We start from the raw sequence: 18371 nt of genomic DNA, 5'->3' as shown, positions 1-18371 counted from the left end.
GCTCGGTATTGCCTTGATTTAAATTGGAGGTTTAATACTCTCTTTAAAATTGCCGTCACCCGTCGACAATAAGGGTTTCACGCCTTCAATCTCGCTCAGGGGAATTTTTAAAAAGCAAAAGCAAGTATAAGGTGGTGTTTATTATTAGAAGTTACGTCTATTTCTCCATAAATCGAGAAGAGTTTTAAAAGAAAGTACTAACTCGCCCCCCCCCCCCCCCCGGATATTACAATTATAACGTAAGAAAATTTATTGAAGTATCGATTAAGGGTTATAGTTTTTTGTTAGGGCATCGAGGGGCTATTCACTCTGATCTTCGGTACTTATTTTAACGGGCATGTACCTTTATTTCGTTAAAGGACGCGCATCGTGGGGGTACCCACTGACGTTTCCCGTTCGTGTCACGCAATTATAATTATGTCAGAAGTAAAAAAATTGAAGTAATAATTTTCCGTACGCCTGTTAAAGGGCTCCTTCGGACCCTTAGACACATGGCCCCGCGGATTTCCGAGCCCCCCTACCTAGCCAGAGAGAGGGAGAGTACTGAGGAAGATCGTCTATGAAGAGGGGATGGAAATCCGCGGGGCCATGTGTCTAAGGGTCCGAAGGAGCCCTTTAAGTACGGTACGATGTGGCTACCATTTTACGAGCCCAGCCCTTGGGTCGTCTTGTTGAATGAAGATGTAGGCGGATTGTAAAAATCTTTCTGGGTACGTACCTGTGACTCAAGCAATAAAGTCCAAACGAAAGTAAAGACTCTTCCTAGGTAAAGAAGTTCAGGCTGCGTGTCGAATCACCACAGGATGCTAAGTCAGGCATCCTTCAGAGTCCTCTTCATCGGCAGCTCCTGTCCCTATCCCCCATACCTACCATCACTCTCAGTACATTTCGAAGCCCCCCTTAATCACTAGGACTTTTACTAAACTCTTAATAATTTCTTCAATAAAAACAAATTTGAAATATTTTAGAACTAAATATTTAATGTCCATAAATCCATCTTGACAAAAAAACAAACTTCAAAAAGAAAGTTCGCTGGCGCAATTTTGCATTTTTTTCATTAGGGGGGAGGGGAATTATTTCCAATTATTTCTTTCCGGAATTTTGGTAGGATATATATAGGGAATATATATTAACAATTTTACTGACGGTTAATTTTTTTTTTAAACGTATTTTCAATTCCGGATTTGTTTCGAAGAAAAATGTTTTCGTTACTTTTTTGACAATTTTAAAAGACGCTTTTAGAATATTTTAAATTTCGTAAATAGTTCGATGATAATTTTATAGGACTATTTACGTCATTGGTAATAAATCTAAGCGGAGCGCGCCCCCCCCCCCCCCGGGATTGACACAATGATTTTAGTATTCTTTTGTTTATTTAGAAGCGCGCACGCGCAATTTTAGCTTAGAGGCGTCCCGCCAAAATTGAAACTCATGGGGACAGTCTGGTTCTGGAAAACGTACCCGCCACTTTTCTCGATTCGTCTCGATTCTAAAAAGAGTAATTGCGAAACCTTATGTAATACCACGCTAGCTAATGGCTGATGGCTCCATAATATTAAAATAACTCTTCAATAAGGGGGCATTGGGTGAAAAAAAAGTAAGAGAATGGTCTTACCAGCAGCCGCTTTTCTTTGGTCAGCTAGAAGGAGAATATCTTGCAAGCTCCGCCGTTGCTCGGGGGATAAATTGGATGTAATGCAGTTATACCAGGCGGGATCAGTCGTTTCTAGCCCTTTTCAAGAACAATATCAAACGAGAAATCACGATAAATCCCTTTTCAATCGGACCGTGTAAAGTAGCCGCCGAGGCCCGCCCGCCTAACTTAATTAACAATGATAAAAACGTGGTAGCTTTCTTAAGACTCACTTTGCAAAATATCTTTAAAGATATTGTACTCGTCAACGGGACTCTCGTCTTCGTCAAGCGGGGTCGTGTAACTTTCGAGGGCCGTTTCCTCCGCGCCATCATCCTCATCTTCGTCACTATCATCATCGTCATTAGTGTCATCGATGCTTCCATCAACGACTTTCACGGGGAAAGGGGATTTGGCTTTGTATTTGCTAACTATCTTGCTATAATCATCCGCTTCAATATCAATGTCATCTTCGTCACTTTCTAAAACTTCTACGAGAACAGAAGAAAAAAAAACATTGTTCGAAACAAAGACGCCTAGGCGGAGGGACAAGCTTCCGCGATGTATGAAACCCGAGGGGAGGGACAAGCTTCCGCGATGTATGAAACCCGAGGGGAGGGACAAGCTTCCGCGATGTACGAAGGAACAACAACCACCCGAGAGAAATTGAGAGCGTGAAGCGTCATAGGAGGAACAACCCTAGTATAAAGACCCAGGGGAGGTCGGAGGAAGATCGTCCATCGCGCCCAATCTTTCAAGTTTTTAGTACAATTGAGGAGATTTACTTCCCAAAGTAATTACAAAATACGTCACTTTACCTTGATCAAAGTCATCATCGTCGTCATCTTCATCATCGCTACTTTCATTTTCTTCCGAAGCTTTATCTGTACGCGAAAGAAATAACCTCAAAAAAGTTACTCGGAGTTTCGAATTCGCAATCGCCAATTTTTTAGCCTCCTTTCGTTTATTTTTTCGACGACCACCACGAACGAATGAATAAATAAATAAATAAATAAAAGTCAGTTGAAACTTACAAGCGTAAGCTCTCTTCAATCCATCGAAAAGAAGAAGAATGGATGGCATAATCTGGGGACTGATTTCATTGACAATGTTCGGCCTATTGTTCGGCAGACTCATGAGCGTACATAAACCGAGCACGCATAGTTTACGGTCGTGAAGACTGTAAACATTAAGATGGACGGAGCTCTTTTCGTTTAAAAATCAATAGCGGGGGCGAGAGTTAAATCTATAGAATTTACCCGAGGAAGCAATCAGTGTCACTAATCCACTGTTGAATGAAATGAGCCGTAATTGTATTAGTAGTGTTTGGAACCGGAATTTTCTCCAACGTTTCCAATAAAAGTGTCGGGTTGCAAAATAGCGCCGCAATAACAACCTTTAAATAAGAATAAACCAAAGGACAGTTCGTAAAAACATCGGAGCTAAATGAGCGCTCAACGTACCTGTAGGCACATTGTTCTCAATTCCGACGTTTTCACTTCTCGCGTAAGCCTTTCAAGAACCAATTGAACAAACCAGGGTATGCACTGCAACGATAAAACAAAGAGGCGTTGCGGCCAAAACGCGTGGGAAAAGACAATCAACGATGACACTAACTTGATCAACGTGTCCTTTGCACTGTAAAATGACTACTTCGAGGAGTTTGGCCGCGTGGCATTCCGCATCTTCCCCCACTTCGCTATTAAGAACCTGAACAAGTACCCAAACTAGAATCGCTTTAACCGCGCTCGCTCAATCTCGCCAGAAACAATTGGCTAAAAAAGTAGGCGATATTTACCGCTTTACACATATTGAAAATGGCTAGGAGGTGATTTTCATTGCTAACGAAAGCCGGCGTATCAATTGTGACAAAGTTGTGAAGAGCGGGCATCATATCTTAAATAGGCCAACAATGTAATTCCCCCCGAGTTATTTAAAACAAGCGAGAATAGCGAGTAAATTACCCGTAAAATAATCAATGCCATCTTTCTGGAATGTCTGGTACATCATCTCAAAAACCTTCCACATATCGGCGGATATGGCCTTTGAACCGAGACTATACACTAAAGACATGGCTTCTTCGTAAAACTCTACATTTAGCAATGGAAAAATATATCACGGCTATTGTCGTATATTCGTCCTCGATCGATAGTCGCGAGTTATCAAGCATACCCAGAGCTCCTTGGGTCAAAATGAAGCCGACAACGTTAAGAACGACTGGTTCTAACAGAGCGAGAATTTCTTTTTGGTCTTCCATGACGGATAAAATGGTATCGATCGTATTTAAAACGCCCATGGCTGTTATGGCCTTTTCATCAGAATTATCATCGCCCGACTCGACAACTTGTTTAAACGTTTGCGCCTTAAAAACACCGAGACAAACGTTAAAGTTGGCCGACGTTCGACGCGCGTATCGTAACACCCGCTCCCGCGTTGAAAGAAACCGCGCGTTCATTGTACGTTCGGTATAAGCTTAGTGTCAAGCGCCAATCCGAAAGGCAATTTTTTAAGTTAACCATTACCCTTCCTTGTTTTAAATAGCATTTAAAGGAAGAAAATATCGGAAAAAGCGACTTACCAAATGTTGCGTCATCTCTACGGCAATCGGAGCGAGTTGCTGATCGTAGGTGCAAACCAATTTTTGCATAACACTGGTCAAGTCGTCGTTCTCCGTTTCGCGGATGATTTTTAGAAGCTCGAGGGTAATATCTTTGATGTGGGGCTCTAGGAACTTCTCGGCCTTTTCTTGGTTATTCACGAGCATTTGTAGCGAGATTGCCGCCTCAACTTTGACTGGCAAATCAGCGTCATGGAGTAAACAGTTCTCGGTTAATTGCAAGGCTTGAACCAAATTGGCGTCGTTTTTGAACCTTATTCCGCAGAAATAGTGAAGAACCCAACAAGCCTAAAGAGTAACGGTTGGGGTTATTAATCGGCGGAAAGGGGAGGACCCATCGTAAATAGCCCCCCCCCCAGAGCTTTAAAGAGATGAAATATAACACAATACCCTAGCTCTTAAATATCCGAATGGACTCTGGAATTCTGGGTAAACGTAGGTTACGAGCATGGTCTCCATTTGGTCTTTATACAAGTTTTTCTGAATATATAATAAAATTGTTAAGGTCAAAAGTACTTACCACCACCACTTGGCATTAGGAAGTTACCTTAAGAAGGATATCAGCAACAGCTCCAACCATGTGCAAGGCTCCGTCTTTTTCTCGGGGTCCAGCTTGGGGATTTGTTAATACAGACATAACGAAACCAATGGTCTTTTGAAGCATGTCTTTCCTCTTTTTACAAGAAGAATGTAAAACGGTTTGAGCGGCCGTCACGGGTGATAAAAAGTCCTCAAAAACGTCTAGGAGCAAATTTCTTTCATTTTATAAAACCTAAACAGCTTGCCTAATCGCCTATGTTTTAAATACTTACCGAGTTTCATTCTTATGTATTCGTGGGGATCAGATTGCCAAAGCTCATCATCTTCATCAGTGTAACACATTAGAGGAAAGATGACTTCCTGAATTATTGCCTTTAAAAACACAATTTTCAATAATTATATTGATTTCAAATTATACATCTCTAGATCTTAGATTATAGATTTCAAATCTCTCTATACTTACAGCCATGTGAGATTTTAAAAACTTCCATGAGAAGGCGTGACTAACACTACAAAACAAAACCGCCATTAGACCTAATTTCCTGACCAGTACAACTTAATTTTCTACATAATACATACGCTTGATCAATATAGTTTAGTGTAAGTTGCACAACTCTGGAAGAAACAAATATTTTCCGTCTTTTTTCATCCAGAACTTTCAGGAGAACTAGAATGATGCCTTCGGAGAAGGCTTTAAGATAATATTCCGAAAAGTCCCTGTATTCCTTAGTCACATTTCCAGGGCTCCCGTATCTGATAAATACATTGAAGGAATTCAAATTGATAAATAACATTGCACACGATAAGAAGCAGCCAGCCAGCCAGAAGAGGTCTGACTAATACTTTTGCACCCCTTAAGCGCGAGTAAAAGTAAAAATGAATATTACCTTTCAAAAATCCTAGTTACTGAATTCAAGGCCCATTTTTTACATTTCCACCAAGCAAGATCTGCCCTTTCATCTTCATCAATTTGATTAGTCGCCTAAATCAAATATTCAAATAAATGTTGTTTTTTCTTTGAGAAAAAACAGCGGAAGTAGCCCCATCTTTTAGTGGAAAGGGAATAAAGGGTCTCTAATGGCGCCATCTACTTGTAAAAACAGGAATAAAGCGTCTCTACTGTCGCCATCTACTAGCGAAATGGGAAAAAAGCGTCTCTAGTGGCGCCATCTCTTAGTAAAATGGGAACAAAGCGTCTCTAGTGACGCAATCTATTAGCAAAATGGGAATAAATTGTCTCTAGAGGCGCCATCTGCTAGTAAAATGGGAATAAAGCGTCTCTAGTGGCGCCATCTCTAAGTAAAAATGGGAATAAAGCGTCTCTAGTGGCGCCATTTATTAGTAAAATGGGAATAAAGTCTCTAGTGGCGCCATCTACTAGTAAAATGGGAATAAAGTCTCTAGTGGCGCCATCTCTTAGTAAAAATGGGAATAAAGCGTCTCTAGAGGCGCCTTCTCTTGGTAAAAATGGGAATAAAGCGTCTCTAGTGGCGCCATCTACTAGTGAAATGGGTAATTATTTAAAAATCACCTCAGGAACTGGTCTTTCAATGACTGCTCTAAAAATTTCCATCCACTGAGCAAACATTTCTTTACTAATCAAGTCCAAAGGGAAGAAATATTGAACAAGTGCAAAGAAAATTTTGATAATCTGTTTTTGCAATAAAACTGAAAATTCCGATTGATCTGGCAAGAGACCAACGCATCTCTGATGAAGCATTGGTAGCAGCATATACATGGCTTCATTCAATGGTCCCCTTTCTTCATTTTTCTTGTACCTTTGAAATAAAACAACAAAACTGAATCCTCCAGATCATGGATGAACAGGAAGTTGAACTTACTCGTAATTCTTTACAAGCTGATAGAGACATAACAAAGCACCCATCCAACTTGTTATCTCGGGTGACTGAAGGTAAACTGATACCTTATCCACAATAGTGGTCCACCGTCCAGGAAAATCATACTTGACTATATGACGTACACAGAGAGCTAATTGCACCCTGAAAGTATTTTATCGAAGTAAGAACCTATTCCGAGTCTTTAAGATAGGCTCCTTGTTTACCTAACAATATCAGGAGCTAATACAACAGCATCAACAATGGAGTCTCTAATCATGGCCCTGTCTTGTTCGTGAATGTTGAAATTAAGAGGTTTCCCCGTTGCATCCGGTTCCCTGTCTTGCCAAAATTGGGTGATCATATTTTTAAGGAAAATAACACCAGCTTGTCTCACAGGCATATCAACGGAACTTGTCATAACCACTTGCAATAATGATGGAGCAAATCCAATGATTTTATGGACCTAAAATGTTTATTTTCATCATGAAATCAAATTTTTCACCCAAAATCAAGTTTCTCCGGGCTTGGTTAAGATACTAATGTAAATGTATGCCATTTTATAATGTACAACCCTTAAGAACTGATTGTTTAAACGTGTAAGGGTTTAAATTGGTAAAAAGTAAGTCACAAGCACAGTGTACTAACTATAACCAGAGCACTGGTACAAATACTCTTAAATGTGGTGCTAAAAATTTTAGGTCATCATGGGTCGCGTTTCCACTTGACACTTTAATCTTATTCCAACATCTTATTAGAATTTCCAATGTTTTAAAATATAACAAAGGCTTAAAAGTATTGAGAAATCGTGTAAAAACCCTTCCACATGGCATGGATGAGTATCACTGGCTGGCAGATAACCTATCTCTGTTCTGTAGAGCATGGTTTCTACGTCACAGTTAAGCCTTGGTCGTTATATTAATTATTAATACCTGATCCAGTTCCTTTTCGGCATTTTCTCTTTGGCTGGGATCGATTGTAGCTCGTAAAATCGCGACTAATTTTGCACTATCCATTTTGAAAGATCAATCTAATTGCTCGATTAAAAGAATTTACTTGTTAAATTTAAAACGTGGTGCGTGATTCACTTCCCAAACACGCCGGACTCCACCATGAAAGAAATTTATTGGCAAAGACAAGGACTAACGAATACACTTCTATAAAGACCAAAGAAACAGCAAATTCTTCACTGGTGAACAGTCTGGGAAATAAGGATATTTTTTAAACTAGTCCTTGGGACCAGTGATCCCCCTATGTCCGAAATAATAAACTGGTCTCCGAACTGGTCCCAGCCTTTGTTCTCCTATAGATTTGCAATTAATAAACTGGTCCCGAGGACCAGTAACCCCCACTTCTTGAATTAAAAAACTAGTCCAAGCAATTAATAAACTGGTTTTGGACCAGAGGAAGTGTGCTATTTCCCAGACTGCTGGTGAAGTGGTGAGTGGTGATCGAGTGAGCCGTGACCACCCCCCAATTCCAACTCGACAACATTTTTCCAGCCCCGAAAATTTATTCTGGCAGCCCTGAAACACGTTGATGATTTTTAGAGCCTTTCTCTTGTATGCCGAAAACTCGTGGATGAGCGAGTAATTATCGCCATAAAATACAATAATATTTCAGTTCGGATAACAATTAAAATAGTAAAATGGGTCGTATGCACGCTCCTGGGTAAGCTTTAAGTATTTTTAACAATTTGGTTAAAGTTCCGAAACAATTAAAAGGCGGGAGAATGAAAAGCAACTTTTAAACTTTAAGCCTTGGCTATCTAATTTCCCATTCTGACTCCGGAGTCCTTATGCCATAATTTTTAAAAGCCAGAGATAAAATTGCGCTTATTAAACGCGATTTAATTAAAATTCTAATTATTCTCGTTTTTCAGTAAGGGTATATCCCAATCCGCATTACCATACCGACGAAATGTCCCCACTGTAAGTTAATCTTTTTTTCCCCTTGATGGGAAGTTGATGCAAAAATCGGTCATTTTAACGGCTATTTTTTTACCCAAAGTGGTTGAAATTAAGCGCCGAAGAAGTTAAGGACCATATCTACAAGTTGGCCAAGAAAGGTTTGACCCCTTCTCAAATTGGCGTTATCTTGAGGGATTCCCACGGAGTTGCTCAAGTCCGTTGGGTGGCTAGCAACAAAATCCTTAGGATCTTGAAGGCCAAGGGTTTGGCTCCTGGTTTGCCCGAGGATTTGTACTACCTTATAAAGAAGGCCGTGGCTATCCGTAAACATTTGGAAAGGAACAGAAAGGACAAGGATTCAAAATTCCGTTTGATCTTAGTGGAGAGCCGTATTCACAGGCTGGCCCGCTATTACAAGACCAAGAGGATCTTAGCACCCAATTGGAAATAGTAAGTATTATAACATTAAGGAACCTCCCAAGTCTCCACAAATAAGTCAGCTCCGTTTGATTTAATCAAATAAGAGTGTTAAATTTGTGGTAGATTAAATTGGATTTTGATTGGAATCATTACTTGCACCGTTTTGGTGCAAGTTTTGAAACTCTGGTCATTTTCTGTGCCTATGAGAGTAGGGATTGAGTTTTCCGTGCTGAAATTCCTTAGTATTTTAGGCTAACAGATTTAATTTTTAGTATTTAATATAATTTTAACTCTAATTATTTTTTTTTCTTTCTTTTTTAGTGAATCCTCCACTGCTTCAGCTTTGGTTGCCTAAATTTCTGTAATTAAAAAAATAAATAAATTTTTTCAAAGAGATTTTTTGTCTTATTAATTAAATCATAATTAATTTAACATCTGGGAAAGTTTGGGAATTAATTTAATTCCTGGGAAAGTTTGGGAATTAATTTAATACCTGGGAAAGTTTGTGAATTAATATTTTAACATCTGGGAATGTTTGGGGATTAATTTAATACCTGGGGAATGTTTGGGGATTAATTTAATACCCGGGGAAGGTTTGGGGATTAATTTAATACCCGGGAAAGTTTGGGAATTAATTTAATACCCGGGAAAGTTTGGGAATTAATTTAATACCCGGGAAAGTTTGGGAATTAATTTAATACCCGGGAAAGTTTGGGAATTAATTTAATACCCGGGAAAGTTTGGGAATTAATTTAATACCCGGGATAGGTTGGGAATTAATTTAATACCCGGGATAGGTTGGGAATTAATTTAATACCCGGGATAGGTTGGGAATTAATTTAATACCCGGGATAGGTTGGGAATTAATTTAATACCTGGGATAGGTTGGGAATTAATTTAATACCTGGGATAGGTTGGGAATTAATTTAATACCTGGGATAGGTTGGGAATTAATTTAATACCTGGGATAGGTTGGGAATTAATTTAATACCTGGGATAGGTTGGGAATTAATTTAATACCTGGGATAGGTTGGGAATTAATTTAATACCTGGGATAGGTTGGGAATTAATTTAATACCTGGGATAGGTTGGGAATTAATTTAATACCTGGGAATTTTCAAATTTGGGAATAAATGAAGTTTGGGGTCCAAGGACATACCTGACCAATTTCAAAATTAAAAACCTGCAAAATAGAATAGCCAAAAACTTTTTAATTTTCTTGAAAGACAAATATTACAACTTGAAACTTTTTTTCTTCTAAAAACCAAAAAAAAAAAAAAATACACGCGATGTGAATATTATTAATTACTACAGTGTTTGATGAAATCTAAAAATGTACACTGCAGGTTTGTGCCCTTTTTGAAACAAAAAAAAAAGTTCGAAAAACTATTAAAAAATTAGACTTTTTTTTGAATCAGGTGCTTCTCAGAGTAAGGTAATGACTGAGTTAGTTTAAATATAATTTGCTGAATTAGGGAAAATTACGCCTAGCAGGTGTCGCTCTATACCGACCCGCTAATGTACTTAACAGGTTCAATTTCTTAAATACTTCACGCTAACTAATGAAGGATGAGGGGGGGGGGGAAATCAGTAATCTGATAAAAATCGGTGGACACGCTAACTGTGGAACAGCTTAGGTCCGGTTTGACTCCACAAAATTGGGGAGGAATAGTCGGAAAAATGGCGGGTAGTCTACGTCGGACGAATCAAGAAGAGCACCCGCCATTTTTCCGAGTATATCTGCCCCAATTCTAGCGTCCCACCGGACCTAAGTCGTTCCACAGTTAGCGTGCAAACCGATTTCCCTCAAATTACACATCTTCCCCCCCCCCCATCATCCTTGAACTAATGAGAATTAATATCATAGTAATCTAATCTGTACAAGACTAGAAATATCTTAAATAAACGAATTACCGCTCGTGTCTGGTAAATTCTAAGCTGCACCTCAATATTTCCGAGTACCAATTAGTACTATACATAAATTATAATCTATAGTATCAATTGTAAAAATGAATTATAGTTTAAAATAGTATATTAAATAATTTGCTTTGTACCTTTTACAGAGTAAATGCGGAAAATTAAGCTAATAATTTGATAGAAGATTAAAGCTAACAACCTAGCCATGTTTCGAGGTATTCAAACGTTAAATATCTTATATCTATTTTGGGAATAGTGAATTAGTAAAAAAAATAATTAGTTAATATTAAAAGGAGATAGATTTGAAAATAAATGCCCTCATTCGTAGACCACCATAATGGGCCTTGGTTCATACACCCACGTCACGTGACATGGGCCACGTCTTTACCTTAATAAATTCTCCACACTTTGCTAGTGAATTCAGATTTTTGGCACTGAGCTTAAAAGCGGGCGCTTCGACTAAAACATATTCCAAACCCCGTAGGCAAATTGAAATTGGTAAATAAAATCTAAAAGGGCACACAGACTGACTAGATAAGCTAACAGGTCGAAATACTAAATTTATGGTTTGTTCTTAAACATCACACGGGTATATTTTTGGATAAATATCAATTGGCCAATATATAAATTTTCGGTAATCATTTTATCTCCGTAAATGCTGACGATTTAAAAGTTAATTTAGCAAAAAAGAAAGTTCAATATCAATTAAGCTTGGTATAGCAAATACGTTAAATATATATAAATTTTGCCGGTCAACAGGTAGACTTACAAAAGGATACAAAAGTCTTATTATATAGAGGTTAATTTGGGGTTATCAGGCACGAGGAAAAAGCGTATTTATAAATGATCCTCAAAAATAGGATGGTTTAATAAATAAATAACTTATATTAACTTATAATAATTACAAAACTTGGCTCGTGAATTGATAAATTTTGCGGCCTAAACGATCTAACAAGTATTTTATTGATCATAATGATCGCGATCGAGTTATACGGGAGTTCCGAGGTCCAAATAACCATCCCTTAGAAGGGAATTTTCATAAAAATTTAAATTTGTGAGAATTTTTCATATTCTAGTGCGTAAAATGTCAGTTACAACAGTAAAGATTCGAGTTTAAGCATCTGAATTTAGCAGCAGCTAGCGCTGACTTTCGAGTGGACTTAATTTGCAGTCCATTTCGCCAAAATTTCAAATTTGTTAAACGCCATTACATTATTCCTAAGCCCCTAGCTTTATGTAACGCGTTCGCGTAGTTTCTGATTCAATCCCGGGTTTCGGCACCAATATTCAGGGAGAAATAGTTCACTTAAGTCGGGGAATACGAATAATTTCAAATAATCCCAGATTTCGGCACCAAAATTCAGAGAGTAATTAACTTAAATGGGGGAAACGCTAATCATTTCTAATAATCCCGGGTTTCGGCACCAAATTTCTTTACCCGACTTTTCTACTTCTCCCGGATTATGGTTATGATAATCCCCTTTAAATAATATAATAGCTTAACTTCGCAAATAGCCAAATCTGTCGTAACTGCATAGATGATAAAAATATCTTTGGTGAAATATCAGTTTTGTAAAAAATCTATTAGCAAGGTATTATTATCACACGTTAAACCCCGGGCTAACTCAATCGTGGCTAGTCGGCGGAAAAAATTGATCCGTATTCTTTGGAAGAATACATTTTTTGACACACATCAATTAATTCCAATTTTGGTTCATTAACTAACGCGTTTCAATTAAGAGACGCTTTTTTGTATTCTTTGAATACGCTGCCTAACATCCTTTTTAATGCCCTGTTCTTTATCAGGGTCAATATTACCTTTTTGTTCAACACACTCGTAATGGTACGTCGTGTGTTGCAAATTGTAAGTAGGGCTTGAGACGTCGGGACTGTTCGTCTTTAGCGGCGCCGGTCGGATGAAAAATGTCCAGATTGTCCATAAGAGCAGCATCAGGAAGCCGATCAACCAGAAGTAGGTCACGTGCGTCGGAATAGGCTTGGTAATGGTCGCGAAGTCAAACTTGGCAATGATGAGAAATTCGGTTATGACTATAGCCAGAATGACAAAGGCTTGACGACCCAGTTCTTTACAATCGCTTTGAAATTGAAATGAATAGTGACTGTTTTTGCAAACACTATGACGAGTTACTGATCGCACGTTTTCAATCTATCGCCTGCCTTAATCGCGAGAGCGTGCGCGCGTGTGAGTGTGTGTGGTAAGTACTACTTACGGATCATCAAGATACTGAAAGACTTCTCGTATGGCCACGGCTCCACCAGGAACAAGCAAAAGTAGTCTCGCGCAGTTTAGGAAATGCGACGGGTGAAGCCAGAGGACGAATTTCAGATAGAAGGTATTCAACTCCGCAAGAAGCATCTGAAGAATAAATTTCAAATTTAAAAATTACATAACATAGCAACTAAAATTACATAAAATATCAACTTAAAAGTTACATAAAATTAAAAACAACATAAATTAGCAACTTAAAAATTACATAACATATCAACTTAAAAATTACATAAAATAGCGACTTAAAAATTACATAAAATAGCAGCTTAAAAATTACATAAAATAGCAACAAAAGTTAAATAAAATGGCAACAAAAAAACTAGATAAAATAAAAGTGCTTCTAAAAATTACGCAAAAAATAATGTATAAAATCACACAGAATTTTCCTTTAAGGCTTAAACATGAAATGCTTGGGGAAGCTACGAACTATCGGACTCACCACTGCAATAATAGAAAGGACGCTTAACCATCGACTGAGTGTAACGGTTGGTTTCCAATCAAATTCGATCCAATTGCGCGGTCCAAATTGAGATAAAATCCTCTTTAGTTTCCCTCGATAAGTAGGTATGTCCCATAAACCTCTCCAATGATAGGGCTTCATCGAAAGGTAGTTTAGAGTTATCATGCCCAAGTAGATTCCTAGCCCATTACACATCAGGGCATCCATGATCCACTGCCAAACCGAATGGCTTATATTAAGCGGGATACAACCCTCTTAAGAGCGTAGTAAGAACCCGGCGCAAAATTTATATTTACATGATCCCACCAACATTCGCTGAAATTTGGCAATTGATGTTCCAAAGTATATTCCAGGATTTCAAACATGACACTGATGACCATACACAGCCACCAATCTCGGAACATCAACATCTAATAACGCGTTCCAATTTTTTTTATTTAAATCCAATTTAATTTAATTGAAGTAATTTAATTGAAATTACCTTCGCCCACCAACCAAAGAAATGAAATGGCACGAAAATATCTAGTTTATCCTACGAAACATTTTATATATATATAAGTAAGGTTGCGAAAACCAACCAGTCAAGACGTTAAGTTGGTAATAATCACCTTGACATTATGAAATGGATCGCCTTTCTTGTCAGGATCATAGATTTTACAATTACCACCGTAATCTTTCTCAGCTAAGGGTTTGCCCAGATCTTTATCCAAATATTGTAACATTTTTCTACCGTCATTTGGACTCTAAAATACACGATACCTTTTAACAAAGTGCATGGACGACGTACGCAACATTTTTACAGTAATAACAATATCTCGATATTTTCCAGTAATAAATAATATTTCGGTAATTTCTAGGAATAAATAACATCCGGGTTTTTTTGACATGGTTCTACCACTAACATTGTCACTTATGGAAGGTACCATAATGTAATATCAGAAGTATATAATACTTCTCTTCGAAAGAAGTGTACCTCCACAAAACGGGGTAAGTGTAACGTCATTCTTCCCAACATCATTTTACATTTAGAGCAAGGTTACTAAACCGAATCACATACGCGATAAATAGTTCCCTCATTATTACTCTATTAGCGCTTAAATATTTGGCAAGACGCGCTTGCGCTTGCGCATTTTTGTCCAACGTCAAGACAATCAAGGTTTGTGGGATGATTGCTGGGGATTTAGTGCCAAACAATTATTGAATTCACCCTAGCCCGGTGCGATGCCCATTTGTAGTTTGATGAGCGGGGAAAGCAAACTAAAAGGGTGAGCCTGGGAAGAATGACGTTACATAACTAAAGCCTTAAGAGTGTCATCCTTCTTCTATTATCCCCTTCTGGTAATATGTATTGTGATACGAATTCAATAGTGACATATTGTCAATAGCACAAAGTGATTGTGACAATTCGCACTGTTGAACTTTTTTATGATCTTTCGTTAAAAATTTAAAATCAATCCCTAATTAGCATAAAACGAACTGTTTACTTCTCCGTAACAAATAATCAGAACAATTACAACACAAATGAACATCAAATTTCACTTATGTAGTGTGTATTCTGATACGGATGCAATAATGGCATGTTCTCATTGTTGAATTATTTTATGATCTAATTTGTTATAAATCAATCCCCAATATGATATATTGGCATAAAACTAACCGTTCCCCCCGGTAACAATTAGGACACAAATTACTTGAACATCTAATTGGGTGAATTAGTTTACCTGAAATAGTATGAAGATAAGAGAAAGTTCATAAACAATTGTAAGGCAGAAAACAAATCTCCAAAGTGCTAGCAAAATATAATACGCAATTGTTAGTATAAAGGTTGGGGATGACGTATCCCAGGCATAGGCATAGGCTGGCTAGCCGAAGAAATTTATAATAGTAAGCTTAAAATTAAAACAGATATGGTGGTATGTGGTATGGGAATGTTAGTCAAGAAAAAGGCTGGCGTTTTTTCCCCAAGCACTGACTCCTTAATTTTAATTTCTTTCTATGACTAAATTTTTTGAAAAGACCATTTGTGCTTGTAATGGCTAACTAAAGAGAGCTCAAAGTAAAATTCTTTTCACCCTATTTAGAAAGAGTCCAATATGAAATTTTATTTTCAAATTCGATAATCTCAATTTCAAATTTGCTAATTTCAATTTCAATTTCAAATTTTTCAAATTTGCCAATTCCAATTTCCAATTTTGCTAATTCCAATTTCCAATTTTTCAAATTTTGCTAATTCCAATTTCCAATTTTTCAAATTTTGCTAATTCCGATTTCAAATTTTGCTAATTCCATTTTCAAATTTTGCTAATTCCAATTTCCAATGTTTCAAATTTGCTAATTCCAATTTCAAATTTTTCAAATTTGCTAATTCCAATTTCAAATTTTGCTAATTCCAATTTTTCAAATTTTGCTAATTCCAATTTTTCAAATTTTGCTAATTCCAATTTCAAATTTTGCTAATTCCAATTTTTCAAATTTTGCTAATTCCAATTTTTCAAATTTTGCTAATTCCAATTTCCAATTTTTCAAATTTGCTAATTCCAATTTCAAATTTTTCAAATTTGCTAATTTCAATTTCAAATTTTTCAAATTTGCTAATTTCAATTTCAAATTTGCTAATTTCAATTTCAAATTTTTCAAATTTGCTAATTTCAATTTCAAATTTTTCAAATTTGCTAATTTCAATTTCAAATTTTTCAAATTTGCTAATTTCAATTTCAAATTTTTCAAATTTGCTAATTTCAATTTCAAATTTTTCAAATTTGCTAATTTCAATTTCAAATTTTTCAAATTTGCTAATTTCAATTTCAAATTTTTCAAATTTGCTAATTTCAATTTCAAATTTTTCAAATTTGCTAATTTCAATTTCAAATTTTTCAAATTTGCTAATTTCAATTTCAAATTTTTCAAATTTGCTAATTTCAATTTCAAATTTTTCAAATTTGCTAATTTCAATTTCAAATCTGACAATTTCAATTTCAAATATGATAATTTCAATTTCAAATATGACAGTTTCAATTTCAAATATGATCATTTCAATTTCAAATATGATCATTTCAATTTCAAATATGATCATTTCAATTTCAAATATGTCAGTTTCAATTTCAAATATGACAGTTTCAATTTCAAATATGATCATTTCAATTTCAAATCTGATCATTTCGATTTCAAATATGATCATTTCAATTTCAAATATGATCATTTCAATTTCAAATATGATCATTTCAATTTCAAATATGATCATTTCAATTTCAAATATGATCATTTCAATTCCAAATATGATAATTTCAATTCCAAATATGATAATTTCAATTCCAAATATGATAATTTCAATTCCAAATATGACAATTTCAATTCCAAATTTAAAAATTTCAATTCCAAATTTAAAAATTTCAATTCCAAATTTAAAAATTTCAATTTCAAATTTGGTAATTTCAATAGACCAATGACTTTTAAATAGCAATATTATAAACAATTAAAAACCTACCATTTAGAAGAGTACAAGTACTTAAAAATATATTAAGCCATCCCCAAGTTTTTACTCACCCTAAGGGCCTATTTGAAAATAGGAGGATTTTTTGGAGCATGCAAAGAAAGGTTCAACAATGAACGAATGATCTTTTAAATCTTTACCAGGATGAGGTCTCAAGAAAGCGGCGTCAGGAATTTGTGTCACTCCCAAAAGCAAAAACACCAAGATGACAGCGATAAGACCCCTGAAAATCATCCCATAATTTTATATAATAAACAGTTGATAATTAAATAAATCAGCTTCGTACCTTTTAGCATTGTATTCAGGGTCAAGAAGTGGAGATTCAAATATCGCAACGTAAACTAAAACGCACGTTAGTCCAAACAGTGTGATGAACGTGTGTGCTCTCCTGAAAACATAACCCAAATGAAACAAACACAAATTGAACAAATTAAAAACATTTTCTTACCAAAAGAAAGTCATGGTTCCATCGTCAAAGAAGTTCTTTTGTTTATAACACTCCCAATCGTGCGCGGTAAGACTTCTAGATTTCGATGATTTTGAATTGGAATCATCTTGAGTGGTGTCTTCATTGCTGAACCTGATGCTGGACTTCTTCATTAGGGTTGAACTAGGCCTACTGAAACTTTTGGGTTGGGTTACGATACCGGCCATTCCACGACTAATTCTTAATCACATTGATGTTGCTTCTAAGAAGGAGATTAAAATTCGCTACTGTCTTTCAAAAACGCGATAAAACTACGGGATTCAGCAAAATTATAACACTTACTAACACTTCCCATAATCAATTCGAGATATTCGCGACCCGGCAACCATTTTTCGGTAATGATTTTTCATTAGCAGACAACAAGGTCACGTGTGACGTCGCCTGATTCGTGCTTGAAGGAGAGAGGGATGGAGTAGAAATCGTCATACCAAAAAACGTAGCCCGTGGTCCACCATCTACGCCAGGCTGGGAAATAGCACACTTCCTCTGGTCCAAAACCAGTTTATTAATTGCTTGGACTAGTTTTTTAATTCAAGAAGTGGGGGTTACTGGTCCTCTGGACCAGTTTATTAATTGCAAATCTATTGGAGAGCAAAGGCTGGGACCAGTCCGGAGACCAGTAAATTATTTCAGACACTAGGGGGTCACTGGTCCAAAGGACTAGTTTAAAAAATATCCTTATTTCCCAGCCTGATCTACGCTAGCGAAATCCTCCCAGCATCCTCAGCGTTTCGGTAGGGTCGTACGGTACGGAAACGTCGAGAAAGCCCCC

General features: G+C 36.7%; 3 protein-coding genes across 4 annotated transcripts; 1 reads left to right on the top strand and 2 right to left on the bottom strand.

The window, feature by feature from the left end:
- Window positions 1–960: 960 nt before the first annotated feature.
- msk (importin-7 msk) lies at window positions 961–7762 on the bottom strand. Its single transcript, XM_089865336.1, has 22 exons — window positions 7558–7762; window positions 6853–7091; window positions 6632–6790; window positions 6322–6568; window positions 5678–5772; window positions 5370–5543; window positions 5254–5299; window positions 5063–5162; window positions 4798–4991; window positions 4641–4730; window positions 4212–4538; window positions 3806–3995; window positions 3598–3723; window positions 3432–3529; window positions 3251–3343; window positions 3097–3180; window positions 2893–3029; window positions 2668–2813; window positions 2452–2517; window positions 1867–2124; window positions 1616–1732; window positions 961–1489 (listed from the first exon to the last, which is right to left on the bottom strand). Exons 1-22 carry the CDS (start codon window positions 7639–7641, stop codon window positions 1398–1400), a joined length of 3162 nt encoding a protein of 1053 aa, XP_089721462.1. The 5' UTR covers window positions 7642–7762; the 3' UTR covers window positions 961–1397.
- Window positions 7763–8135: 373 nt separating this feature from the next.
- On the top strand, window positions 8136–9351 carry RpS13 (ribosomal protein S13). The gene is made up of 4 exons (XM_089865404.1): window positions 8136–8296; window positions 8508–8556; window positions 8636–8985; window positions 9277–9351. The coding sequence occupies exons 1-4, from the start codon at window positions 8274–8276 to the stop codon at window positions 9308–9310; spliced, it is 456 nt and encodes a 151-aa protein (XP_089721530.1). The 5' UTR covers window positions 8136–8273; the 3' UTR covers window positions 9311–9351.
- A 795-nt stretch (window positions 9352–10146) lies between these two features.
- LOC149705194 (phosphatidylserine synthase 2-like) lies at window positions 10147–18206 on the bottom strand. Of its 2 annotated transcripts, none has more exons than XM_089865367.1 (11): window positions 17882–18206; window positions 17561–17801; window positions 17399–17500; window positions 17253–17335; window positions 15344–15411; window positions 14231–14365; window positions 14104–14154; window positions 13919–14032; window positions 13602–13835; window positions 13104–13249; window positions 10147–12968 (listed from the first exon to the last, which is right to left on the bottom strand). In XM_089865367.1, the coding sequence occupies exons 2-11, from the start codon at window positions 17764–17766 to the stop codon at window positions 12608–12610; spliced, it is 1500 nt and encodes a 499-aa protein (XP_089721493.1). In that variant the 5' UTR covers window positions 17767–17801; window positions 17882–18206; the 3' UTR covers window positions 10147–12607. The 2 variants fall into 2 exon arrangements, with proteins under 2 accessions (XP_089721493.1, XP_089721494.1); XM_089865368.1 differs by having other exon boundaries at window positions 17886–18206.
- Between the last annotated feature and the right edge of the window lie 165 nt (window positions 18207–18371).

The sequence above is a fragment of the Phalangium opilio genome, unplaced genomic scaffold (genome assembly GCF_054372755.1).
Source record: "Phalangium opilio isolate 3A_F unplaced genomic scaffold, DU_Popi_V2 ptg000014l_1, whole genome shotgun sequence".
Classification (NCBI taxonomy): domain Eukaryota; kingdom Metazoa; phylum Arthropoda; class Arachnida; order Opiliones; family Phalangiidae; genus Phalangium; species Phalangium opilio.
Note: the sequence above shows the minus strand (reverse complement) of the source record. Positions and strands in the feature narration are given on the sequence as shown.

What these genes read in the sequence shown, in the direction of transcription:
- msk (XM_089865336.1), bottom strand. Translation starts at nt 7,641, where the DNA reads ATGGATAGTGCAAAATTAGTCGCGATTTTACGAGCTACAATCGATCCC. An exon ending in TTGCTGATATCCTTCTTAAG is followed by an intron (nt 4,731 to 4,797) that starts GTAACTTCCTAA and finishes TTATATATTCAG; the next exon opens with AAAAACTTGTATAAAGACCA. An exon ending in CTTTAAAGATATTTTGCAAA is followed by an intron (nt 1,733 to 1,866) that starts GTGAGTCTTAAG and finishes GTTCTTGAAAAG; the next exon opens with GGCTAGAAACGACTGATCCC.
- RpS13 (XM_089865404.1), top strand. Translation starts at nt 8,274, where the DNA reads ATGGGTCGTATGCACGCTCCTGG. An exon ending in ACCGACGAAATGTCCCCACT is followed by an intron (nt 8,557 to 8,635) that starts GTAAGTTAATCT and finishes TTTTACCCAAAG; the next exon opens with TGGTTGAAATTAAGCGCCGA. An exon ending in TTAGCACCCAATTGGAAATA is followed by an intron (nt 8,986 to 9,276) that starts GTAAGTATTATA and finishes TTTCTTTTTTAG; the next exon opens with TGAATCCTCCACTGCTTCAG.
- LOC149705194 (XM_089865367.1), bottom strand. Translation starts at nt 17,766, where the DNA reads ATGGCCGGTATCGTAACCCAACCCAAAAGTTTCAGTAGGCCTAGTTCA. An exon ending in CCTGAATACAATGCTAAAAG is followed by an intron (nt 17,336 to 17,398) that starts GTACGAAGCTGA and finishes GATGATTTTCAG; the next exon opens with GGGTCTTATCGCTGTCATCT. An exon ending in ATCCATTTCATAATGTCAAG is followed by an intron (nt 14,155 to 14,230) that starts GTGATTATTACC and finishes AATGTTTCGTAG; the next exon opens with GATAAACTAGATATTTTCGT.